This window comes from Vipera ursinii (assembly GCF_947247035.1).
Source record: "Vipera ursinii genome assembly, chromosome: 6".
NCBI classification, from domain to species: Eukaryota; Metazoa; Chordata; class Lepidosauria; order Squamata; family Viperidae; genus Vipera; species Vipera ursinii.
In genome coordinates this window covers 68,107,711-68,135,372 of record NC_139515.1, presented here as the reverse complement: position 1 = coordinate 68,135,372, position 27,662 = coordinate 68,107,711, and the positions used below count along the sequence as shown (strand labels likewise).

Below are 27,662 nucleotides of genomic sequence, written 5' to 3'. Positions count from 1 at the left end.
TGCAGTTTCTCTTTTCTCTCCTCCTACCACTCTGCTTATAATTTATTCCCAAATTATTTTAGCTGTGAGTTACTACTGGATATGGTGCTCTCTGTAGGCATATGTTGCAACACATTCAGTTGGCATTGCTGGTATCAACAAATGGTTCACTTTGAGTAAAACAACGCTTTTCTATGCAGTCGATATAACTACTTTTGTATTTATCTTTCTAAGTTAGGCTTGGAGAAGGAAAGATGTGAGAACAGGAGTTGCACTATTTTTTCTGTGACACTTAACTGTTCCGCTTGTGGAGGATATGCACCCTGTTAGAATATTCTGTGCTAAATTTGCAATGCAACAGATTGTGACCATTGTCTTTCTGAAAACATAGTTCCTACTGAGAATGTTTGTGCTACCAGTATCTATGCCTTCTTTTCTCCTCCAGCCTGCTTTCTCCTTGAGGGGTGGAGATAAAAGCAATAAAAAAGTAAACAGTTTTTTTTCCAAAATCTATTGATTAAGTGCTTTAGATACTTGAATTATGTACCAGAACTCTATTTCAATGTGTATATAATTTAGATTATCTAACTACTTCAAAAATAGCTGGAAATGTTTAAAATGTTTTATTATATTGGCATTAAGAAGTAGGGTTGTATGGATCAATTTAAAATCAAACCATAGTCACTTTGGAACCTTTCCAGAGTGTTTTGATTTCTTGCTCATTAAAAGATGAGCATATTTATGACCTGCCACAAAATAATGTACATTAATCCTCCAAGCCTATTTGTTTTTAATATTATGATGTGTATCTAGTTCTGATCATGTTGGTTAGTCTCTGTGGAAATTCCATGTCAATAGTCTAGTAAATTCATTTGTAGCACAACTTAATGCATGTTTATTCAAATTGAGCTCCACAATATTCAACAAGGTTTACTTCCTAGTAAGTGTGCTTAAGATTGCACACTTATGCGTCACTGTTTACATGGATACTTTTTTGCAAGTGCTTGAAATGCCTTTGCATCAGGGATCTGGAACACTTTTTTAAGCAGAGAATTATCTTGCTGCAGATCATGCATAGCTCACTATTATGATGTGAAAAGGAGATGACTTGTTTTGAAAGAAACATCCAGGTTAATGAGATATGAATACACATCAGTTCTATAATATGGTGCTTTAAAATGTATTTAGTATGTCTGATCTGCCATTTTTTTTGCAAAAAAAAACACAAATTGTTATAATATTTTCTGGTGCTTTATTGTAACATTGTTTAAAAGTCAATGATTAATTGTATTGGTGTTGTTACAACAAAGCAGTTTTAAATTATTTGAAATAAAATAATGGATGCTTAATTTTATTTGGCCTAATTTTATATATAGAAGATGCACTTAAGACAAAAACAAATTTATTCGAACAGTATTACAAAAAGTATTTTGGTAAGTCCTTATTTACGTAAGGGACGCGGTGGCTCAGTGGGTTAGGACGCTGAACTTGTCGATTGGAAGGTCGGCAGTTTGGCGGGTCGAATCCTGAGTGCCGCGTAACAGAGTGAGCGCTTGTTACTTGTCCCAGCTTCTGCCCACCTAGCAGTTCGAAAGCACGTAAAAATGCAAGTAGAAAAATAGGGACCACTACGGTGGGAAGGTAACAGCGTTCCGTGCGCCTTTGGCGTCTAGTCATGCCGGCCACATGACCACGGAGACGTCCTCGGACAAGCGCTGGCTCTTCGGCTATGAAACGGAGGTGAGCACCGGCCCCTAGAGTCGGAAACGACTAGCACGCATGTGCGGGGGAACCTTTACCTTTACCTTTACCTTATTTACAGAATTATTTAAATAGCGACCTTGGTGTTATAAAGGTTGTTTCCCCTAAACAATGTTTCAGTTTCAGCTCCTGCTAGAAAGAGTGATAGTGTGCATACTTTGTGGCCTCATTGTCCTTGTGGTAAAATTTCATTTTGATGCTTATACATGAAAGCCATGTTCACTAAACATCATCTCAAATATATATAACCATGATCATGCTGAAAACTGTTTCTGATGTCTTAAAGATAAATGGCATAATTAGATCTTAGGACGAATCAGTTTAAAAGTTCCTGAAGGGTCAGGAATAAACCATTTTTCCCAAAAGTCAATGTGTCCACTAGGGTAGCCCCAAGGCTTATATCTCCCATTCCAGTGAAGTAACTTGGCCTCCTGAAGAAAATTCTCTGAGTATCTAGCATCAGGACTCCATCCTATGGGGGGGGGGAGGAAGAAAAATAACATTAGTTTTTACCAAAATTTTCTTTTGCTTAACAATAAATTGCATGTGGATGGCATTTAGTTAAATTTAAATGTGTTCAGTGCTAAACAAGGCTTGTTTACCCTGATCTAAGGTATGTTCAATTCAGCGTACTTTGGGATCTGTAGACATTGGAGTACATATGTGGAGGGAATCCACCTATATTCACACAATGTGTGAGCTGGGCAGCCATATAAATCTATTAAATACATAAATACATACATGCATATATACATACATACATAAAATCCATCAGTCCTTTTCAAATGATACTAGGATTTTTAAAATTCCAACCAAACACTTCTCAGAAGCTTACAGCCACAGAGATATGACTCATGGAGCCTACACAGCCAGAGCCAACAATTGTTGCGGCATAACAATTGTATATTGCAAAGGTCATTAAATTAAGCAGCTCAACTAATGACCCATCCCATCTCTCCCCAATGAATCATTAAACAAATGTGCCAGCATCAAGTTCCCTTCGTCCAACGCGCTCGCACAGGGAGGGTCTTCTCAGGGTGCCGCCAGTAAAAGATTGTCGGCGGATAACACCCAGGGGGAGGGCCTTCTCTGTGGGTGCGCCTGCCCTCTGGAACCAGCTACCCATGGAGCTCAGGACTGCCCCTGACCTGCGTTCATTCCGCCGGGACCTGAAGACTTGGCTCTTTGAGCTCTCTGGCCCAGGCTGAGAATTTTAACTGGGGTTCTATTTTCAGGGATACTTTAATCTTTTTAATTGTCTTTTAACTTTTATATTTTGTATTGGTATGATTTTAAAATGCCCTGTAAACCGCCCTGAGTCCTTCGGGAAAGGGCGGTATATAAATCTAATAAAATAAAAAATAAAAAAATAAAAAAATAATTATTTATTATTTATTAATTATATTTTTATACCGCCCTTCTCCCGAAGGACTCAGGACGGTGTACAGGGCAATAAATATAAAAAGCGGAATACAAAAGTTAAAAAACGATTAAATATTTAGCCCAGTTTAAAACAGTATTAAAACATATTAAAACCCCAACCCTAACCCATCAGACCAGGTCAGAACTGCTCGAATAGATATGTTTTTAAGTCGCGCCAGAAGGAGCGAAGGTCGGGGTCCGTCCGGAGCTCAACCGGCAAGCGGTTCCATAGGTCTGGCGCGCCCACAGAGAACGCTCTCCCCCTGGGGGCCACCAATCAGCATTCTTTGATCAGAGGCACCCTGAGGCCCTCTCTGTGGGAGCGCACTGGACGGAGGGAAGTTGACGCCGGCCGCAGGTGTTGCCGTAGGTAATCCGGACCCATGCCATGTAGGGCTTTGTAAGTCATTACTAACACCTTGAAAATGAGAGGTCAGTGGAGCATGGAGTGCCTCAGAGGTGGGGAAGGCCCTTGGAGGCCTAGGACAGGCCCACACCCACCTGCCCTGGCCCTCCCAAGGACTCCCCCGCCCTCTGAGAAATCCTGTGCTCTGCTTCCCCCATCCCATAGGCCTTTTCCCCACTCCTACCAGGTGTCCTTAGGCTTTCCAGGGGGCTGTAATGGATTGCTTCATTATGCAACCACATGGCATGATTCCATGGCGTATTTCCACTGGCTGAATTGCATTTTGGTATCGATGCCGCTTCTGGAATAGTGCCATGTGGCCCTGTGATAAAGCAATCCATTGCTGCCTTAATGTGGTTTGCACAGTGCTGCAGAAGTTTTCTATAGCTTTCAGAAGCTTCTGCAGTGCTGTGCAGACTTCATTAAGGTAGTAAAATAGACCACTTTGTTCCCTGGCTGCAAGGCGGTGGCCCAGAAGCAACTGCCATTATATTCCACCCAAAACATGTTACCCACATGACACAGGGACAAACTGCTTTGCTTCCTTAAGGAGGTCTCATTAGCCCTGCAGAAGCATTCTACAGCATTCAGAAGCTTCTGCAACACTGGAGACCTTGTTAAGGCACCAAAACAAAGTGGTTTGTCTGACAACCACCATTTTGTCCCCACCCACAAGCAGGCAGGACAAAATGGCCATATTCAGGTTGCCACCACATGGCCCAGGAAAACATGGCTTGTGCTGTGATTCCTCGCCAGCCAGTGGATCCGGCAGCTGAATCTAAGGAATCAGAGTAGGAGGAGGAGGGGGCTAGAGTGACATCAGAGTCAGAGGAAGGCTCTGAGGAACTCCAAGACTTATAGTCTGACAAGGTGCCTGGCCCTATTAGCGCTCAGACTGAGACACAGCTGTGCTGGGAGTCTGAGTTGGACAGTGATGAATCACAGCTGGGAGATATCCAGGATGCACGAAAACGCCAGCAAGAAAGGAGAGTAGGACAGAGGAATGCAATGGGGCGGCTACAAAGGCAAAGGAGAAGGCATTAGGAAGCCACGCCTTGGCTGAATAATAAAAGGGAAGATCTGTGAATAATAAAAGGGGATTGGTTTTTTCCTGCGGTTCCAGCCTACTTATTGGAAGAGGGGTTTCTCCTTGTGAGCATAACAAGGACTCATATAGCCTGGGACAGAACAGCTTGCTCTACTTTCCCAACATGAGGTCTGGAGAGCTTCAAAAGGTAAGTACAGTGGGTGATGGACATGTGAGGAGCAAGATGGAATAGGAGAGAGGTGGGGGGGGGCACTGCAGCATCCCTGTGGTCAGTCATAAGGTTGAATGACCATTGTAACTTTGAAACAGGACATAAGCAATTTGGGGACATCTGTTGTAACTTTAAATGTTCGTTAAGTGATCTGTCATACCTCAAGGACTACCTATATCAACAGATATAATAACATTATTCCACTGTTGTCTTGTAACAACTAATGTGTCAATACTAAAGAATATAATATTCTGTACTTTTATAAAAAAGTGGCACAATTTACTAGTTGCAGAGGAGAATACTGTGCTGAATATTATGTGTAAAGTGCAGCAACAAACAGAATATACATGATCATAAACATTCAGTTGAACATATCTTCCATTTTAATTCTTAAACTATACCACAATGCAAAGGTGTTTTTTTAAAAAAAATAGCCTAGTATAATCAAAGAATACAAGATTAAAAACATGCTTTATCAGAAGCAAATTTTACCTAAATGTCGAATATGCCACAAAGGATTAATAGTTGTATATCTTCCATGGAAAACAATGAGCATTGGAGAAGTGGCCACACCTCCTGCAAGGGTGCTGCTATATAGATTTTCTCTGAAAAAGTTTTTTAGAATGTCAAATGGGTGGAAGATTTATTTTTAAAGCAGCTATTCTACTAAATGGAGTTGCAGTCAATAAAGCAAAATACAATTCAACTAGAACTGTAGAGAAGTAGAACACGATTTGAACTCAGTACAGTGGGTGACTGGGCTAATCACACACCCTCACACTTTCAGTTTAGGTACGCTCAACTTCATTAACTTAAAATTGACTTTTGTTTTTAATCTGAGCATCATCAGAAACTTATCAAACTATTGGTTTGCTAAACTAAATACAATTACATCCTTCAAAAATGTGCAATATTGATTACATACTTAGTTCAAACTACAATGCTGTAGTAAGAATGTCTTTTGCGCTAGTGCAAATTAAAGACATTTCAGACAGTATTGATAATAACGTTAAGTCTTTGTGGTGAAAGTCTGATTGCTCAATAGAGCAGGACAAAATAATTATGGCATGCATTTTTACAATCATCATCTGTTTATTACCAAATAAACTCAATGGGCAATCAGTTCCTGCTATTAGAGGATTCTTGATACATACTCTACATTTTTCTGCATCCATTTTTCTAACTGCTTTGTGATGCGTTGGTGCTTCCATTCTGTCATATTGGCTACAATCACACCAGGATTAAATGTGCAGGTGCTGGGACTTATACCAAGATCTCGGATTGTTTGCTTTCGATAGTCCAGGAAGCCCATATAAGTGTTCTAGGGAAGAATATATGAAATCTCAAAACTATGTGTGCACAATTGGTGGGGGCTATGAGGACAGAGATCAGATGCCTTTTACTACTTGAGACACTACCTCAAATATGGGCTAAGGATTAAAAAAATGTGACCAGGACAAAAATCAATTTGGATTTAATCAGATTATGTTTGTTACGCAGTTTATATTACTTCCATGTATTTAGTTTCTCTGTTCAATAACAAGTATATTAAAATATGCTGGCAACTTTGGGAGGCTTGTTCGGGCCCAGATTCAATGGTTTCTATTTAGAAGTCAGAAGAGCAGATAGAGCAGGGATACGATAGCACGTGGTTAATTATGCTTGTCCTCAACCTGTCTCCCAGAATTTCTCTCCCAGAGAAATAAGAGGCCACATCCATGGAGACAGTTATTGATCATCCACAGGAAAGAGATTTGAATATTTAATACCTTTAATAGTACATAGGATATGCTGCCTGACTGAAATGATCGTATTAAATGTGATGGTTTGAAAAGTCTGATTTATTTATGATGTGTCATCAAGTCTGTGTCAGCTCTTAATGATCACATATTGGTAGATAGATATTCTCCATGATGATTTGTCCCTAACGTCCTTCAGTTCTTTCAATGGTAATGAAGACCCTAGTCTGTTTAAAATTGAGGGGAGATGTTACATGTATAAACTTTTAAAGGCAAGCAGCATTCATCAAAAATTTTAAGCCCGTTTATACAAGTCTTTTCTGTCTCAACTTCCTTCCCTTATTATAGTATTAGTGAAGCACAAAAGAGTTACACTGCTGCACATTCCTGCACTAAAAACACATTCATGTTTGACTCTTGAACAATCTATGTAGATTTCTGGGCATTACTACAGAATCCAAGATTGTTTTATTATTTTTTCAGTATCCCAATATAGCCTACAACCTTGCATTCCTGGAAGTCTCTCCTAGAAATATAAGCCAGTTCTACAAAACTTCTAAGATTAACCTAGGGCTAAGCTTTTTTTTTTAAAAAAGAGAAAAATATATAATCTTCCCCCTACCACCACCACCAATTAATATATCTTAGAAATGTTTTTTTTTACCTGCATTCCTACACTTCTAACCATTTCATGAGTTGAAGGTAGATCACAGTCATCTGAAAAAGCTGCAGCATGTCCTCGGATTAACTTTGTATCAAATAGATCTTGGATGTCTCCTAAGAAAAAACGAGGTTGTTTCCTCTCTCAAGAAATATTATCAATTGCCTTTATATATTCTGATATAAAACTTAAAAAGTCTCTAAGAATTTCATTATAAGATCCTTGCCACTACTTTCTTTTTTTTTTTATTTTATTGCCACTACTTTCAAACATTCACATGTATAAGACAGCAAAGTTGTAACAATGACATAAATATTTTGGAAACGATGTATTAGGAAAAAAACAGGATTTTTCCCCCCATAGCTTACCTTGTACAATCACGTCATCATCAAAATAAATCACTTTTTCATGTTCATGGATAAGTAGAGGGAGGTAAAATCGAACAAAGTTTAGCTGTTGAATGTTTTAAAAAAAATTAACAAAGTAGACAGTAGAAATTCTTTGTATCTAGTTTACTAGATAGTATTATTTAATGTAAATATCTATCCTTCATACAATAACATGTCTAACCTCCACCCAAAACAAGCAAGCACCCATGTAATATACACCAGTGGAATTTTGATTTGCGTGCACATTTGCATGTTGTCAATATTATTTACAAAAAGAAAACACTTGTTTCTCTTTTTGTATTGTTTGGGCTACGAAATCTACTATCTCTAGTGTTTGGGAGATATCTGAACATATCCCTGTTGACTGCAGTTTTGCCAAGAAAAATAAAGAGAATTTCAGGGCCCTTCAAATGCATTCAACTTTCATAATCCCTAAACAATTTTTCCAGCATCCAAGTGGAACCTGTTTTTCTCCAACATAAATCCATTATTTCATGTCCTGCATTTGAGAAGATGAGAAGTGAGAAGTGAGGGCTAGTTTGGCTCTAGTGGTTAAGGCACCAGACTAGAAATCAAGAGTCTGTGAAAAATAAAAAGGACAAGTATAAAAAGTGGAAAGAGGGGCACATAACTAAGGCAGAATATCAACAAATAGCCCGAGCCTGCAAAAATGAAGTGAGGGAAGCTAAGGCTCAAAATGAACTAAGGCTTGTGACCAAAGTCAAAAATAACAAAAAAAGCTTCTTTCAACATATAAAAAACAAGAAAAAAGTTAAGGAAATGATTGGTCCATTAGTGGGGGAAAATGGCAAGAAGGTGACAAGCAGCAAGGAGAAAGCAGAACTATTTAACTCATTTTTTTGCATCTGTCTTTACACAAAGGGAAAAAACAGTCCAACCTACCAAAACCCAGTGCCATAAAAAACAGAAAGTTTGGAGCCTGTCCAAAAGCAACAGTTCCCACCCCACCCGATCACTGCGGGGCCTCATTTCCAAAGACACTCTGCACAGGCTCTGGACAAACTAAGATCTGGGTCTGAAAACGCAGCAAAGGGGTGTTTAAAGGAGGAGGAGGAAGGAGAAAGCGAGAGAGGCCACTACCGAACAGGCAAGGTGTGACAGGTATGGTGGCATGGTAGGCCTGGCTGCGGGGGGTCCTTTGGCATGATAAGCAGTTGCAGGACATGTGGGGCAGCTTCCCTCCCCCCCACCTGCCTTACCTCATGGCAGCAGCACTGGCAAGATGCAGAAGTTAGTACTGCTGCCATGAGCCGAGACAGGTGTCAGGAAAAAAAATAAGACATCCCCCGAAAATAAGGCCTAATGCCTTTTTTTGGAGGCAAAAAAAATATATAAGACCGGGTCTTATTTTCAGGGAAACATGATAGATATGTTCGCTGCCTATAATGACAATAAAGGCACAATAAAAAAAATCTTCCTAAAAAATTGCTTGATCTTTGGTTTCCATAGTTCAGTGTAATTCTATCGGTGTTTTTTCAGCTAATTAAAGGGTGCTGTTATATCCTTGCAGTCTTCTCATTCCCAGACCCCTGAAATTATTTTCAGTTTCTAATTCCTTAGACATCCTTATTGCCCTGCTCTGAACATATTTCAATTTATTTCAATCCTGAAAAAAGTGCCCAGAACTGCACTTAAACTCAAGGTTGGGTCTGGCCTATACAAAGTTGGGTGGAATTGTTACTTCCTCTGATTCTTCAATTATATGTTCAGTGTAGCAGCCTCTCCTGGCATTTGTACTTTTAGCTGTCATATCAATATTGACACATAATAAGTTTATGATAAATTATAATGCAAAAAGGCACAGTTGCTTTAAACAGTTGCAATCAGGTGCTCTATTCACTCACCATACATTTTGTTATCTTAAATATGAAGTGCCAGCCTAATCCTATTAGCTCTCCCACTCAATTTTACTTCATCAGCAAATTTGATTGGCATATCCTCCTCGTCATCCCAGTCTGTAGTAAAACTGTTGAAGAGTACCCTGGTAGAACTAAGGTTTTGTAGCATGTTTTTAAAATCTACAATTTTTCCTTATCAGCACATTTAAAATTACATTTTAATATGAATTGTTAAAAATCTCTGGGACTACATACAAGATTTTGGATTAGCATAAGCATTTCTGGAACTTCAGATTATGCACCTCTCTTTCACATGTTTATCTTATAAAGGAAGTTTTGCATACTCACAGGCTGAAGTAATTCAGGACGGGTTGCGTCTGGTCTGATTTTCCCTTTAAGCACCATAGGATTGAATTCCACAATTTTAAACTTGATATCTTTCAATTTAGAGTTTTCAATCCACTGCCTGAAATGCAGAACAAATAGAAGCATGTTAGATTTCTAAAGCAATAATTATAGTGTGGTAAAAGCTTGCTATTATTCTTTCACTTCATAAACCTTGTAACTTTGTATTGTAACTTATCTCCAACTGATTATTGCTCACAGCCTAAGTAGTAAAGTGTACGTTGTTATTATTAACACTACAAAATGACAGATTCTTCTGACTTTATATGACATTTGTTAATCATCTGATGTTTCTTAACTTTTCAGTTTTCTAAGATAAACTTTCCATATGCAATTTAAATAGCTCATATAGCAACATCCTTTAGGTATTCTGCACTTGCTGTAATTGTTTATTTGTGCACTAAGTTTTAGAAATCATTCTGAATTGTGTAATTATACACATTAGCATCTGAGATATGGTAATGACCCAGCAACTTCATATTCTTTCAGCTAAAAAGGCTTCCAGATGGATGAGGCCTTGAGCTAGGGATCAAATAACAGTGCAGCTGTTCAGTTTTCCCCTCCCAAACTGATGTTTACAGTACTGTAAAGAAAGACAAAAGACAGAGTGGGATGGTTAGAGAGGAACAGCTTTTTAGTGAGGTCTTAACTTTTAATTTAAGTTACTTTTGTTTAGTTTAAATTATTGTATTTAGTGGCCTTGATTGGTAATTTTAGTGTTTAGTATCAGTAATTCTAGTATTTAGGTTAACTAGTGTCTTAAAGCCCTAGAATCCAATAGTCTCAATGATACAAGGGAACTGTAGCTTCAAAGCTGTAACAAAAAACAAATTTGAAAAGAAAGAGCAAAGCGAAGAATAAGTCTGAGTTTTTGCAAGGAGAAAATTCCAGTCATTCAATACAAGGCTCTGGTGACTTCTAGACAGCTACCATTACAGGGATGGTTACAAATTAAAGACACAATTGGTAAAAATTCTGTAAATATAGAATAATTACACAACAAAGCCTTACTAAAAGCATCCTTTGGATGTTTCCAGGTAAGCCTTTATAGAATTTTACAAATGTTTTTTTTTATATAATGCCCATTTGTTCCCACCAGTTTTTGTTTGTAGAAAAATAATATATAAAGGAAAGATAGAACTGCATGCTGTAATACTGTATATTTGGGTGAGCTACCCTAGGTATCCTCTGTCTGGAAGCACCCTTAAAGAGTCCTCCACTATCCTCTTCCACCTAACCAGACCACGTCCTCCACTGGCCCACCTGTGCTAGACCTACACTTCTACCCAAGTATAACTATTCTGACACTAGTTCATCACAGCAGATCAATTCCTGGCATTATTATACTTAAATGAAGATTTTTTTTACCTTAATAATTTTGCTGTTTGGTTTTATGTTGTCTTACTGGTATTATTACCCATTACAGTGTTTCTCAAACATGGCAACTTTAAAATGTGTGGACTTCAACTCTCAGATGTTGGCTGGGGAACTTCTTGCTGGGGAATTCTGGGAGCTGAAGTCTGCACATCTTAAAGTTGCCAAGATTGAAAAATATTGTAATTTGTATTAATGGGCTGATAAGATTGTCCAGTGCACTCTGTTTATTGCAAATCAATCAATCAATATGTGGCATTTGTTCAGGGTCATGGACTTCCCTGAATAAAGGATTACACTGTCACTCACATATATTACAGCATTGTGTGATTTCACCTGATATGTGGAATGCCGCTCTTTAGCCCAACGATGTAGAACAAGACATTTGAATCCGTGTTGGTATAAATGCTGTTGATTGCAGCTATTGTTGCACCCATTCTGCCTGCAGCAGCACATAGCACGACTGGAATTTCTTCTTCCATCTCCTCCATGCTCTCCAAATCAACTAATAGAGGGAGTAAGTAATAGCAGTGAGAAGAAACATGAATTATCATATATATTGTGATTTGTTTAGTTCGGCTGCATTAAGCAATAAGCATTTTACAAAAGCCTCTGAAAGAGATGAGAACTTGGGAGAGTAGGGTTGAAAGCTAATATACTTCTAAGCTTCTGTTAATTACATTAAATGGCCCTGTATTTCTTATGCAAACTCACTTATCTGTTCCTAGTTCCATATTCCTTCTGTTATGGATACCCCACCTCACAGGGTTTTTTTACATGCAGTATTTCTGATATAAGCCTTTCTCAACCAGTTGTAGGCACTACATGTGCCATAATTCTCAATCAGCAGAATCAGTGGCCATCAAGATGTACAAAATGTTCAGAGGCATTACTAAAAGAAAGAAAGCCAAAGCAGCTCTAATTACAAAGCTTTTTCTGTTCTAGTTTGAAAGATAATTTTAATTTGAGTTATAATGCTACCAACAAAGCATATGTGATCTCAGTAATATAAAAAATAAAAATAGGTGCTTACTCGATTCATTATTCAGGATAGCAGATGGCATCTTTTGAACTTTATTATACAGAATAACACAGAGAGTCAAAACAAGAAGGAATAGTAGGATCTGATTAACTGAAACATAAAGAAAGCTGTTCAATCAATCACATATACATAATTTTCAGCACAAATATTTTCATTAGTATGCCCCATGACTAATTAATAAATGCAAATGGATTTTAACTTATCTTAGCTGCATGATTTATTATGTACACCTGGCTGCTAATACTGCATTATATTTCAATTAATCTCTAACTCACCTGAAGATAAATCTCTACATGTTAAAAACTTAAACATTTTCCCATGAAACTATTTCTATTCATATGTACCAGTAAGTATCATGGGATTAAATGAAAGCATTGATGACAACAAAAGTGAGAGCTCTTTACATAGTTTACCATCATACAATCATCATATGATTGTAATTTTATTATAGTGATTTTAAGGATGAGAATAATTTAAATCTGGTTCAGAACTCCCATTAATTCCACTAAAATTATTTATAGATCTCAGTTAAAAAAATACTAAATTGGCTACATGTCAAGTCTTAATATATAATTTTTTAAAATTCCTGCATTATATTTTAGCAGAACATACTTTTACAAAGGATACTACTATAAACAGGGAAAGGATAAGTGTGTGTGTGTGTGTGTGTGTGTGTATACTTATATAGAGAGACAGCTTTCCAAGTCTGTTTTTCCCCTACACTAAATCATCTTATCACAATTTAAAATGCCACCTTGTCCAATGTGTTGAATTAAAATTCTAAATAATCCCATTTGAAGCAGAGTACCTATGGTTTACAAACAGTTTTACTTCCATAAAGGTAAAAGGTAAAGGTTCCCCTGCACATGCGTGCTAGTCGTTTCCGACTCTAGGGGCCGGTGCTCATCTCCGTTTCAAAGCCGAAGAGCCAGCACTTGTCCGAGGACGTCTCCGTGGTCATGTGGCCAGCATGACTAGACGCCAAAGGCGCACGGAACGCTGTTACCTTCCCACCGTAGTGGTCCCTATTTTTCTACTTGCATTTTTACATGCTTTCGAACTGCTAGGTGGCCAGAAGCTTCCATACAGAATTTTAAATGATATCAGAAAAGCAGTTGCCAGACATCAAAGGCGAGTGAATGAGAAAGTGCTTCTATTCAACAATTGTATCTATGCAGCTTTGTACCTATGTAACAACAAGTGCAGGTTCGAGTCCCACCAGGCTCAAGGTTGACTCAGCCTTCCATCCTTCCGAGGTAGGTAAAATGAGGACCCAGATTGTTGGGGGCAATAAGCTGACTTTGTAATAATGCCGCTTGGGGGGGGGAGCCCTAATAAGCAGGCATATACATAGAATGAAGGCTACTGCTAAGCTTGTAAGCCGCCCTGAGTCTTCAGAGAAGGGCGGGATATAAATGGAATTAAAATAAATAAAATAAATAAACAAGGAACAATGGTGAGAGATGGATAAAGAGAAGGATAAAGGCATTCTCTCTTTGTGTTTTTCTCTCATATGGCCTATTATTAGTTAAGTTGGTCTCTGTTTTTAAAGACACTCATTTAACTTCTTGTCTGACTCTTGTGCTTTTCTCTCTGCAAAATGTAGTTTAGATATAAATGTGGCATTTCTATGTTTGTATATCCTAATAGATCTACTTTTACTTCAAGTATTTTGTAATAATTTATGTGTTATGTAATATGTATTAGTATTCATAATGAATTCATTAGGTATTATGTAATGTTTATTAGTATTCATTAGAGTTACAGCTATTCTCTGCAGCCAAGGAAACTAAATTATGAATATTTATCTTCTTTTTCAATGGTACCCAATTACTTAGTATACTTCCAGCACTTTGCTTAACTTCAGGAGCTTCCTCATCTTTTACTGAATTCAAATCTCCAACAACTTCCTTCTGGACTATTCAAGCAATTCTCTTTTAGAATATTCCAGAGTAATAATAAAGATGTTTCATCTCTTACCTTTGTCAACATCCTCACATACTGATGATTTTGCCTTGGAAATTCTGACATTTAGGGATGTTTTTTAATAGCCCCAAAGGCAACAAGAAGCACACTAATTTGGCTTGCTAGTGTGCCACTTGTTGCCTTTGGGGCTATTAAAAAATACCCCTAAATGTCAGAATGAAATGGTAAGGTTTGATCACCTGTACAATAGCCCAGAAATTATGACTGTAATTGAACCTGTTAATTTTGGATGTAAGTTGTGACAGGTGTAAACCAGGTCATCACACAACTGGACCCAATTTTGCAACCTTTTGCTGTGTTCATTAAGTAAATGTGGCAGTCATTAAGCAAACCCATTGTTTGCAATGGGCCTGTTTTTGTCAGTAAATACAAGTTTCTGGTAAAATCACATAAACCATTGGCATGTGATCATGGGGCCCATTACAAAATGGCCCCATGTCAGAATTTCAAAACTGGATCATAAGTAGCTTTGGGGTGAGGGGTCCATCATAACTTCTCACAGTCATTAAGCAACTAGTCATAAGTCGAGGACTACCTGTAAGAAGGCAAAAGCTTCTTACTGGTGATCAAGAACATGCCTTCAAAAGTTTCACAATAGTAATGGAATAACATCTAAGGGCATCTGATCTTTGCTCTTTGTCATATAACATGAGACTTATCTTGCTTTCTTTTCTGCAGATGACTCTCTCCCTTCTAATGTTTAGCCACCAATTACAGCAACCATATATGTAAACTGGAACTACTCATTTCTACCACTTTGCATGGAAGCATTGACTTCCTCTGAAAACATCAGGTTTAAATATGGAATCTGAGGATCACTAGCCTTGGTGGCGCAGTGGTTAGAATGCAGTTTTGCAAGCTAACTCTGCCGACTACCAGCAGTTCAATCCTCACCGGCTCAAGGTTAACTCAGCCTTCCATCCTTCTGAGGTCGGTAAAATGAGGACCCAGATTGTTGGGGGCAATATGCTGACTCTATAAATCTCTTAGAAAGGGCTGGAAAGCACTGTGAAGCGATATATAAGTCTAAGTGCATAAAACATTATTTTCATTTCCAAAAATGTTTCTGCCTCCAATTATATGTATTGGATTGGGCACCTCAGCATATTGGTTGTAAATACATTTCTTTTACACCAGAAAGTTTCATTAACTTTCATTAATGTAGGACTGTGTATTTTATGAAGGGTGTGTGTGTACTAAAGACGACAACATTTTGGTACATCTATATTTTATAATTGGCTCTGCCCTCAATGGAAACCTGTGGACAGGAAAGTTCCCTTCCTACAGCCATTTTACATTATATGTTTGCAAAATAAAAAGCAAAAAAGAGCAAAAAAAAGATATAGGCCTTTAAATTACACTATTTTTTTTCCTGAAGATGTCTTACTTTTTCGTAATAAAGCCATATGGCTCTTTCATTTGGTTGCAGCCTGTGGATGAAATAAGAGAAAGAAATCAGAAAGTTAAAACGCAACAAAAATATCAAATCTATGTTTACTGAGACCTCTAGAAGTGCAAGTTCAATAGGTTTAACCTGAAATGTATAAACAAAGCTTGAAGAGATGTATTTTCTTTCTTATTGTATTCCACCAGTATTTATTCAATACTTTCTACTCTTTTCTTTTGTTTCTCTTAATGACTAATAATGAAGAAGCAAGAGTATATATTCTGTCTGCTAACTACTATAGCAAATGTACATCTACATAAATGAAGGGCTGTCTCTCATCGTTCCTTATACCAATGTATTTCAACCTTGATAAATTTAAGATGTGTGGGCTTCAACTCCCAGAAGTCTCCAGCCGTCCTGGGTATCTTAAAGTTGCTAAGGTTGAGAAGCACAGTTTTATACTAAAAGAAATTACTGTAAATAGCAAATTTTAACTTTCCCCTCAGTTTATAGTACTCACGCTCAATCATCTTAGGAAACACAACCCAAGTTTGTATTTCAGCGTTCTATCTAACATAATACTGAAGAGTAGTTTGTAAATTAAAGAAAGGATAAACAATGTGACATTATTTTGCCATAGTATTAGCTAGAAAATCATGAGAACTATCATGAGGCCATTATCATAATGATGATTTTAATCTAAACACTTTTATAATTCCATATTGTCAACTAAGTAATAAGGTTAGATCTTGTCATATTTTTAGGTTTTCTAACCTATTACATGTAAATAGTGTTTAATAATAAATCTATTAAGTAATATATTTGATAATATTAAATGACAAGCACAGAGGTTTTACATTTAGGGACTAGTTCTCAATATAGCAAACATACTCATAATTTAATCATTCATTCCACACACAATTAATTTCTTTTATTTCTGGTACACATAAAACACGTTTTCGCTTTTCAACCTTAAAAAAGTTAATGCGAAACTTTCTATAAATTGACAATAATCATATCTATACCTACAAATTTCTAATGCCCACTTTTACTTAATTAATGAAAAGAATTTCAGAACAAAACTAAGTTTTCATTTTTGAAAATGAGATCATATCAGCTCAGTACTCTGCTGACATTTCAATACTTGGGTTTTTTTTTTAAAGCTGACAAACTCTAGCCACAATAGTAAAAAAAGAAAAGTGCAAATATACCGTTTCCAATAGAATTCAAAGTTTTACCTTTCAAGGCAGCAGCAGAGCAATTGTGGATTTTTTTCTCCAGAAAAATAACTTCAAGCAAGCAGTTGCTGTGGGTAGCTGGCTGATTCAGTGTAATAAACATTCGTGTAAGAATCTCTTTTCTCGAGGGATTCCCGTTGAAATCCTACATGCGAGACACCTCAAGTTCTTTTTTAGTTTCTTCAAAACTAATTTGAGGCAGAGTTGTTTTTTAAAAAAATTCTTCTGTGTTTTATTTGGAAATTACTTTTTTCCTTCCTTTCTCCGTGGTTACGGAACTGTGCAGAATCTAGACTTGGGCCTGTTGGAATGAGAGAGCTACATATGTAAACTGCTTCCAGATGTGGTGAACAAGGCAGCTGCAGAACTGGGTGAACTTTTCTCCTCCCACCTAGTTATTCTTCATCAGAAAGAAAATTCCAGAGACGCGGGGAAAAAGATTTTAGGAAGAGCTCAAGTTTAGATTTCTTTGAATGTTGTGTATATTTCGGATCATCGTGAACAAAGAAGCATCTATAAAGTTACAAGCGTGAAAAATGAGTAACTGTAGAAACCCCCCTATTTATCTAAAATAATAACCTCGGTCTGTGTTTGCATTGAAAAAGTAATTAGATTCTGTATCTTTTAAAAGATACAGTGCAATATTCACCCTATAATGTTAAAACATAGTTGCAGAAAAGTCATACAGAATATATTTTAGCTCTGCACTGTGGATATTTCAAGAGGAAATTAAAGCTGAGAGCAAACCTACAATCTATCATCAATGGGAAACTCTCAGGGGCACCTATGGGGGAGGAGGGGTGTCAGTCCAGGCCCCTTTTTACACGTGTCACATGATGCAGCTAAAATAGAGATTTAAACATACAATCACAACTACCATTTTGACTTTTTTATTTCCTCCCATGCAGATGCTTCACGTCTGTTAGATGATCATTCCCCTTGTGAAAATAACATTTAAAAAAAGAGGTTTAAGAAATCCCAATGACAAAAACAACTATCTTACTGCCTTAAATGCTCCAAAAAACAACTGTTCATGCTGCCCATCTTAAATGAAAATCGATAATTGCTGCAAGAGAAAGGCATTGATTAATGAAAGAGAGCTTAAAAAATCAGGAGTCTGGTAGCACGTTTTCCAAATGACAAGTTGTATTAGGCATATACTTTCAGAAGCTGCATCTTGTTGGAAAAAGTGTCACCTAAATCCTTCTGATGCAGACTAATACGATCATAAACTAACCCAGTTCTCCTCCTAGTTAGAAGGTGTGGCCTAAGAGGAAATTAAATTAGAATAGAGGTAGCAGGACCATTTTGCCCAAGGGGTCTAGCTCCTGACTATTTACTGCATGAATCCAAATTAAAACATTCCCAACAATTTTCTAATAGAACAGATCTAGAAAACTCTCAAGTCTTCCATGAGAAAGTAAAAGGGATAAGAAACTTATGTGAGAAAGCTGTACCTCAGCTTTATAACCACCATGCTGAACAGGATTTTCTTATACATATATTTGCACAACTCTCCTTATCATTCTGATCTGAACTCACTCTATTAATTCAAATATCTGGTTTGGGATACTGTACAAAGACAAATATTGTGTACCTCTGTCATGTCCAGATTGGTTGCACTATAATATACTATACACAGAATTATCTTGAAGAAAAGTACAAAAATTACAAGTGAAGAAAGGGACAGGAAAATCTTTTCTTTAAAAAAATATACTCTTTAATAATTCTCTTTATTTCTAAGTTCAGCTCAAGATATTTATTGCTTCTCTTGTGCTTCTGTTGTGGTTTTAACAATTAACGAAATACCTGAGTTTAGACTATGGACCACTGTGATAGGTCCATTAATTTAGAAAGATTAAAACATGTTAATAAATTAGAAAGATTAAAATATGTTAATAAATTTAAATAATTGTTTGAAGATGTTTAATGGGAAGCTGTATCATTTCAAATGAATACTGTACATAAACATTGGTTCAGTAAATTTGGCCTCTATATGAACAGCAACAATGGCCTTGCAGTTTGTTAATAAGCCCAATGTTTAGCGTATGTTCCCTAAATTAGGAGTTCCTAACTCCTGGGCCATGAGCCAGTATCAGTCTGTGGCTTGTTAAGAACTGGGCCATGCAAGCTTCATCTGCATGCATGGGATTAGATTGTGAGTCTAGGTTGGTGCCAGAAAGGTTGAGGGCCGCTGCTCTACATAATATATAGAACAATGTTTACACTGTACGGTAATGTGCAGATGCTTGTATTAAAAGCACAATTTTGCACTCCCAGGAACCAATCTAGTCTTTAGCTAAAGGCATATGATGATGGCTGGATAGGTGCTCAGGCATATATGTGTGGTGGCATTTTGAACACCACTTTTTAGACAAACCAGAACTGTAGGTCTCCCTCAAAGTACAACTTCCTGCAAGCTCATCTAAGCTACCTTCAAGGCTGCACTACACCTGATACTGCTGTGCTCGACAGATACTGAGGTAAAGGCAAAACATACAGATTTTAGAATCCAGACCAGATGGATTAGACATATTTCCTGGGGTGTTTCTTGCTTATAGAAATGAGCTCAATCACCCTGGAAATATCTTGCTGCAACATGTATTGTATAGCTACTGGAAAACTGTTGCCTTCTGGTGATTGTCTGGATTTTTGCAACCCAGACTTCATATCTCCATGTACATCTGAATTTATGGAGTGATAAGGAAACTACTGTACGATGGGAAGGTAACAGCATTCTGTGCGCCTTTGGCGTCTAGTCATGCCGGCCACATGACCACAGAGACGTCCTCGGACAAGCGCTGGCTCTTCGGCTTTGAAACGGAGATGAGCACCAGCCCCTAGAGTCGCAAACGACTAGCACACATGTGCTGGGGAACCTTTACCTTTACTTTAAGGAAACTACATTATGTTCTTTCTTGGGAGCCTTTTCAACAATTATTAGCATGAGGAGGAGGAAGATGTTTTAATGATGGGCTTCCCTCTTAAGAGAGGCTAAGGCAAAGCCCTGCCACAAATAATGTCCTAATCTTGAATCCAAATGGTTTTTTTTTACATTTCCAGGTAGATTAGCTTTAAACAAATAACCATTTTGCTCCTACCCAAAAGCAGCAATGAATGGCAACTGTGCAAGTACTCAAGACTAGACTCCAAGTTCAGTAATTTAACACAGTACCCTTGGGGTACAACCGTTGCAAAATAATCTATCCATACGATGACCCAGCTCATGAGCTTGTTGATCAGAAGATCGGCAGTTTGGCCTTGAAACGGAGATGAGCACCAGCCTCTAGAGTTGGAAACGACTAGCATGCATGTGCGGGGGAACCTTTACCTTTACCATGACCCAACATTTTACTTTCAGATAACATCTCAAAAAATGTAGGATTTAGCATTCATTTTCTGCTTAGCTGTAGCGAGAAGCATATTCATAAAGCTAGAGACGCTATGACCATTTAGTAATATTATGCTTATGGTTGGTCGCTGTTAGCCAGGCGTTTAGATTGAGTTTGGCATTTTTATCCACCGATCGAGTCCTTCCCAAAGACCTGGGATCAGGCAGATATCGTTGTTTGATGGCGTTGTTTGATGGCAGGATGCGAGATGCCAGGTTATTATTATTATGGCCGTATTATTATTATTAAGGCTGCTGCAGCTCCATTCCACGAACTTCCCCCACGCCGGCCATGCTCGGCTTGCCTTCCTCGGCAAACTCCCCAGCAGCTGCCTCGGCCCCCGCCGCGGTGCATTGTGGGCGTGGGCGTTTAAAATGGCGGCAGGCGCCGCTGCCCTGAATTGGAGGCGCGTTTCTTCTTTCACGGGGCCGGTCCCCCGATCCCGGCATGGCCATCGCGCCGTGGCGATCCGCGAGCTGGTCATCATCTTCGGGGGCGGCAACGAAGGCATCGCCGATGAGCTGCATGTGTACAACACGGGTGCGGAACGGGGGGAAGAAGGGAGAGAAGCTGGGCGGGCTCGGTTGCCCCGGCGGGGCGCTTCTCCCTCGGCAGTAACTGCTGCTGTTCCTCTAGCCGCGAGGGCCTTCAGCGTGGTGGCCTCGGAGTCCGGCTGGACGGGAGAGAGGATGTGTCTACGAAGCGGCGGCGGCTGGGGCCGCCCGGCGATTCGCTGGGGATGCTGGGGCTTGGGAGTTTGCGCTGGGGTTTCAGCCCTCTGCCCTGGCGTAGCTTCGTGTCGGACCAGAATTTCTGCCCTCATTCCCTGTTAGGCTTTAAGGGGACACTGAGGACGTGTGTATTCGCCGACACGGAGCCGGCCTTCTGCGGGTTAATCGAAGGGAAGAGGCTCCGAAGCAGTTTTCTCTCAAGGGCATCTACGCCGCTCTTGGTTACCACCGGAGGTTTAGTCCTTGTTCTCTGGGCTGAACTTGTTGTATAGCCCTTTCCGTCTTTATAACCTCGATGGGGGTGCAGATTGGCGACTGGAAGGTGGGAAGCAGCCTTGTCAGATTGCCTTGGCAAGATGCACTCAACCACAAATTTCAGCTTAATGTGTTGGCCATAAAGTGCACCAATGTAGAAAATTGAGTCAATGCAGAAAATTGAATTAACAGGTTAATTCCATTGTTACATTAACTTTGGGTGTATTGCTTTGTATTTGCTTTATAGTTCCTATTTCCAAGGGCATAATCTTAGTTCCTGCAAGCACCTTTATTTTTTGTCATAAATGACTTATTCAAGCAAGGAATTACTATCTTAGTGTGGTAGAAGCAGGGAATGAAGGTATTTTAGGGTCTGAGGTATACTGTATATATCTTTTTGTGCTGTGTGTATGCATGTGCACACACACATGTGCACACAAGATGAGTACTAGTGAGGACTAGCTATATAACTTTGCAGACTTCTGTTCCCATAATGTATAGCATACCTCTTATTAGATGAGGATGGACTAATTTTTGTCTTTCATAACTTTGCCTGATGGTGATGCTAATCAGAAATCAGATAATCAGAGATGTGTGGTCTGAATAAAGATGAATATAACAGTTTAAAAAGTCATTGTATCCAGAGATAAGGAAGATTTATGTAAAGCAATGCATAATAAAGAATATGAGCAATATAGGTGCATAAATTATAGATAGGATGTAGGTAAGATAAAAGTAGCATGTTGAGAACTGCAAAGTTATCAAAACACTTTTTCTATGAAGTTTGATTAACCATGTAAAATACTTATAACGCTTTCATCACAGGGATTGTGAGTTATTGTATAATTTATTTCAATTAAGCTTTCCAATAAAAATGCTTTGGATCAGGATAATGAAAAAATATTGTGAATCTATGTTAAAAATGGATTATATTGCTATAAGGATGGGTCAAGAAGTAAGAAAATATTTGGTGAGAATATGTGAAAGCATTTGAAACTGTATTAAGATATAAAGTAGAATACCGAGTCCTAGGAAAAGATATCTGCCCAACAATTTTGCACTGGGAGGTTGTGAGTGACCATTTGAAATTTTAACGGCACTGAAAAAAAATGATTTAGGAGCATTTGTCACATGACTGTTGCAGCATCCTCATTATGTGATCAAAATTGGGATGTTTGGCAACTCCATACTTTGCATGGAGTTTTGAAGTTCAAAATTGTGTGATCAAATTATCCCAATCCCTGCCTTAGGTTATTCTGCTAAAATGAAAACTGGTAATTTGGTATGGATATTTGCATAAAAAGATTTTTACCTCTGTTTTATTTAAACAGTTATCTCAATGTTTTATTACATAAATGCCCATCTTTTGCACTAGGTTCTAACTGGCAGATCTTGAGACTAATTGGAAAGTAAAAAAATCAAACAGTTTTCATTTTCCAGATGAAGAAAGGAATAGCTTTTTGTCTAAGAATGCAAGATTCAAAACCTAATAAAAGTAATGAATATTAAAGTCCCATTATTAAACATAGGGATTCTGTGTTTAAATTTTTGGGTGCCACCCAGAATTACTATTAATTCTGACCTAGGGACATTTTTGTGTGTCTTTTGATGCAGCCACAAACCAATGGTTTCTTCCTGCTGTCAGAGGAGATATTCCACCAGGTTGTGCAGCCCATGGATTTGTCTGTGATGGTACCAGAATATTAGTTTTTGGAGGGATGGTTGAATATGGAAGATACAGTAATGATTTGTATGAACTACAGGTACTGAATGATTAATTTTCACAGTTATTTAACTAAGTTGAGAATCCTGGTATCATTTAATATATTCTTAAATGGATGCCTATATTGTACCTATTAAAATTGGAAGGGATTGATATAATGATTTAGAAACCAGGAAACCATGAGTCCTGCCTTAACTACAAAGCCAACTGGGTAACCTTGGGCTACTAAGTCTCTCTCAGCCCTAGGAAGGAGGCAATAGTAAACCATTTCTTCCATGCAGTCACCACAAATCAGCATAGACACCACCACTACCAAAAGGAATACATATTGCTTATAATGGTGCATGGAATTGATGCATGGAAACAATATATTTAGTGCTCCTGTTCATGTCTGTTGATAGTATCAAGCTGACTTGGAATTTCCTTTGAAACTTTTGCAAGATAGAATCTGGAACGTAAAATAAGCAAATCCTTATCTTTTGGATCCTGGAATGGCATCTGTAGATAACAATGCACTTTCTAACACATTCTTTGGTGACTATTAAGTATGCTACCTTACTTTTTTTAAAAAAAAAATGTAAAAGCTAGCATGCTGGAAATGAAAGAACCAGCTCCTTCATAACGTTTATTTCCATTAATGTCTCTGGTCCTCATGTAGTTTCTAGAGGCATTTTTAGAAAATTAAGTGACTGAAGGCCAGTGCTTTGCTTGCGTCTGGTGGATGAGAGTTTGGTGACTGGCAGTCAGAATAGCGATAATTTTGTAAACAATTTTGCCTGCATTTCTCAACGTTCTCTTTTTCCATCTACAAGGCAAGTCGATGGCTGTGGAAAAAAATGAGACCTCAGCCCCCTTCAGCAGGTTTGCCTCCATGCCCTCGCCTTGGCCATAGCTTCTGTCTATATGGCAACAAGTGTTACTTATTTGGTGGACTGGCAAATGAGAGTGAAGACTCAAACAATAACATTCCCAGGTATGCCGATGAGTTTGGAACAGAATATTAGTATGATTTGTTTAGGTTTTCTTACTTTTAAAACGTTGTACGGTAAAAATAGAATGTACATAGTGAGCCTATTTAGTGTTCAAATCTATTCATAATTACTAATATCAAGGAGGAAGATTGGCAATCAACTGTCAAGCTGATCATCCTTAAATCCAGAAATATGAAATACTAATATAAACTCGATGCTTAAAAATAAGAACAAAAGCATGCTTATTGGTAGCATTTGGAGCAGTTCACATTAAGATTATTTTAAACGTATAATGATATATGGTTTAATGGTTTTCATTAATCGATCAGAGCTAATTAGTGACATTTGAAAACCTCTTAGTTTTTGCTTCAGCATCTTAAGTTGCAGTGTATGTACATATTTCAGTTTCTTTGTTATTTAGCCTATACTTATACTAATCTAAAAGTTGGTGCTCCACCCCATCTCTTTTAAAATTGGCATAGTGAATAAAAATGTTTTAAATGCTTGTGGAAGACATAATTTTGACAAATCTCTAGGGAGAGGAAAATTCTTCATTTTTTTTCTTTTTGAAAACTGTTTTTATAAACGGTTAATATATTTTATTTTATGTTTTTTATTTTATTTTATTTTATTTTATTTATTTATTTTATTTTATTTTATTTTATTTTATTTTATTTTATTTTATTTTATTTTATTTTATTTTATTTTATTTTATTTTATTTTATTTTATTTTATTATTTTATTTTATTTTATTTTAATTCCATTTATATCCCGCCCTTCTCCAAAGACTCAGGGCGGCTTACAAGCTTAGCAGTAGCCTTCATTCTATGTATACGCCTGCTTATTAGGGCTTTCGCCCCCCCCCCAGCGGCATTATTACAAAGTCAGCTTAATTGCCCCCAACAATCTGGGTCCTCATTTTACCTACCTCAGAAGGATGGAAGGCTGAGTCAACCTTGAATATATCCTATATATCCTATATATGCTATATATCCTTTGCAAAAAAAACACGTTGTAAAAAATGGGGGATTGCATTGACAAGTTGAAGTTTCTTTATGGTAGTGCCATAGAAAGTTATTGCCATTTTATGTATTTATAACCCACATTAGATATTTAAATGATTTCTATGAATTGGAGCTGCAGCATGGATCAGGAGTCATAGGCTGGGGTATTCCATTGACCAGAGGAGTTTTGCCCTCTCCCAGAGAATCGCACACAGCTGTTATATACTGTAAAAAAGACTTGGGAAATCCAAAAATGTTTATATTTGGAGGGATGTCTGGTTGCCGGCTTAACGACCTTTGGGAACTTGATATAGGTGAGTATAGTTGCAAATAAAATTGTCTGAGTTATTTTTTAAAAATACACTAAGGAATAATTAATTCTGTAGGATTTCTTGTGTGATGGGAAAGTTTGCACCACCTTGTAAATGTATTCTTAAATTTCAACTCTACCTGAATGCTGTATCATACTGTAGACAGCAAAATAAACTACTTGCCCCTAATGGATTGCAGCCATTCCTAGGTTTCATCAAAAGTAGATGGGATTTTTTTTTAAATCTTATTTCTTGTGTTAAGTTTTAATAACACCACAATTATTTTTAAACTCATTTTTCAAACGAATTTTGAAATATTGTTCCTTTGAGTAATTATTTAAAAACAAAATAGTTTTGATTAAATGTTTTGAGAGATGGCTTTGTCCTTTAACACTTGTTTTGCAAATAGAATAATAATTGGTAGGATACCACAGACTCTAGAATTGAATGTGGATAATAATGCACAAGTGTGATGAGAAACGTTCCATTTCATAACTCAAAAGATCTTGTTTGAGGGATGAAATCCAAGTGTAAAACTAATGATGGGAATTTTTCTTTTTATTTTGTTTGGCTATAATCTTCCATAAAACTTTATATTTTGAATTTGATTCTGAAAAGTCTAAGAAAGATTACCAATTAGCAGTTGGCTGAAAAATAAGTGTTCCACCATTTAAAATACTACCTTCATATATGTTGTAACTTAACTTTTTGTGCCTACAAATATACGTTTCAAAAATAACCCTCTTTAGCATCTGTCTGTGCACGACAAATTTCCTGAAGTGTGTCTTACATAAATGTTCATGAAGTAATTAAATGTTCATAGAATTTTTATTGGGAGTCACCTAGAGATGGCTAGAAGATGTATGGCTATATAAATGTTATAAATAAATAATCCCTTCTATATGATTTCTCTGTTTGTTTTTTCTCTTAATAGAGACAATGACTTGGTCGAAACCAGAAACTAAAGGAACAGTGCCACTTCCCCGTAGTCTACATACAGCCAGTGTAATAGGAAACAAGTATGTCTGTTGTTAAAAGCTCACCTATAGAAAGGTACACCTAGTAGGAGACTGCTACTCTAGTGTTTGTATTTAGGGATCCTGCTTGTATGTGAAATGTAGTGAGTTTCAGCCCTGTGAGAAAGACTGCCTGCAGATTAGGGGGGATCTTACAATAGGCCTCCAGGAAACCAAAATGGATTTCTTAAACATATGTTTTTTATTTGGGGACATATAATCCTCTGCGCATGACTTCAGATTTAATTATAAAAAGCCCATTACATCTTCTAGAAAAGAAAAGAAAAAAGGAGCTTTGAAAATAGGGAAAGGCTTACTTATGCATAATACATGTTGTTGCATTACGAGAGAAAACAACTTTATAGAATGAAGTAGCATAAGAGTAATTCTAATATCATATTTCTAGAAGTTGCAATTTAATACTGTAAACCAATCCATATAGTTTGTTTAAGCTGTTGCAGGGTTATTCATGATAAATAAGAACTTGTAGTTGATTGTTATCATTGATAATACTGCTTTTTTGTAACTTACGTATTTTTTGCCCTATTATGTCACTGAAAATAGGGACTATACAATGTAGCATATATTCTTGTGTCTATTTATTTATTTACTTATTTATTTTATTACATTTATATACCGCCCTTTCCCGAAGGACTCAGGGTGGTTTACAGGGTGATTAAAAAACCAAGATACAAAAGTTAAAAACAAATTTTAAAAAATTACATTTGTCCCTGCGTAAATAAAACCCCAGTTAAAATAAGATTAATCCTCAGCCTGGGCCAGAGAGCTCGAAGAGCCAGGTCTTTAGGTCCCGGCGGAATGAATGGAGTTCGGGGGCAGTCCTGAGCTCCACTGGCAGCTGGTTCCAAAGGGCAGGCGCCCCCACTGAGAAGGCCCTATCCCTGGGTGTCGTCCGCCGGCAATCTCTTACCGGTGGCACCCTGAGAAGACCCTCCCTGTGGGAGCGCACTGGACGAAGGGAACTTGATGCCGGCAGCAGGTCTTCCCTCAGATATCCCGGACCCAAGCCATTTAGGGCTTTATAGGTCATCACCAGCACCTTGAATCTCACCCGGAGGGCAACCGGAAGCCAATGCAGCTCGCGGAGTAGAGGTATTTAGCCTCATCCCTCAAGCATACATTTTTTGAGCATTACATTTCTATTTAAGTTTGAATCATGTGATCTACCTACCACCCCTGCTAATGTGATGCTCAGTTTGTATATGTAACTCAGAGGAGCTCAGAAGCATGATAGATAGAATATTTGTTTCTCTACAATCACTGTGCATCAGCTGTTGCTAGAGATCTGACTGGGACTCAGGGAAAGGAGATTTGCCTCTGAACTCCACCAC

General features: G+C 37.7%; 2 protein-coding genes across 2 annotated transcripts in view; one reads left to right on the top strand and one right to left on the bottom strand.

The window, feature by feature from the left end:
* Positions 1–1,503: 1,503 nt before the first annotated feature.
* On the bottom strand, positions 1,504–17,068 carry GLT8D2 (glycosyltransferase 8 domain containing 2). Its single transcript, XM_083366790.1, has 10 exons — positions 16,908–17,068; positions 15,670–15,712; positions 12,288–12,386; positions 11,591–11,759; positions 9,824–9,941; positions 7,596–7,680; positions 7,231–7,343; positions 5,982–6,148; positions 5,320–5,432; positions 1,504–2,212 (listed from the first exon to the last, which is right to left on the bottom strand). The coding sequence occupies exons 2-10, from the start codon at positions 15,686–15,688 to the stop codon at positions 2,040–2,042; spliced, it is 1,056 nt and encodes a 351-aa protein (XP_083222916.1). The 5' UTR covers positions 15,689–15,712; positions 16,908–17,068; the 3' UTR covers positions 1,504–2,039.
* Positions 17,069–20,673: 3,605 nt separating this feature from the next.
* Positions 20,674–27,662, top strand: part of HCFC2 (host cell factor C2) — a gene marked incomplete at its 5' end in the record, with an annotated part of 34,278 nt that continues 27,289 nt past the window's right edge. The window contains 5 exons of the mRNA XM_083366792.1: positions 20,674–20,839; positions 22,900–23,048; positions 23,821–23,981; positions 25,089–25,297; positions 26,229–26,313. Of these exons, the coding sequence (XP_083222918.1) occupies positions 20,674–20,839; positions 22,900–23,048; positions 23,821–23,981; positions 25,089–25,297; positions 26,229–26,313 (770 nt within the window). The remainder of the gene's footprint in view (positions 20,840–22,899; positions 23,049–23,820; positions 23,982–25,088; positions 25,298–26,228; positions 26,314–27,662) is intronic.

Coding starts and splice junctions, on each gene's coding strand:
- GLT8D2 (XM_083366790.1), bottom strand. Junction 6,149..7,230: donor TTAGAAGTGTAGGAATGCAG/GTAAAAAAAAAC, acceptor ATTCTTCCCTAG/AACACTTATATGGGCTTCCT. Junction 5,433..5,981: donor TGGATGCAGAAAAATGTAGA/GTATGTATCAAG, acceptor AAACTTTTTCAG/AGAAAATCTATATAGCAGCA.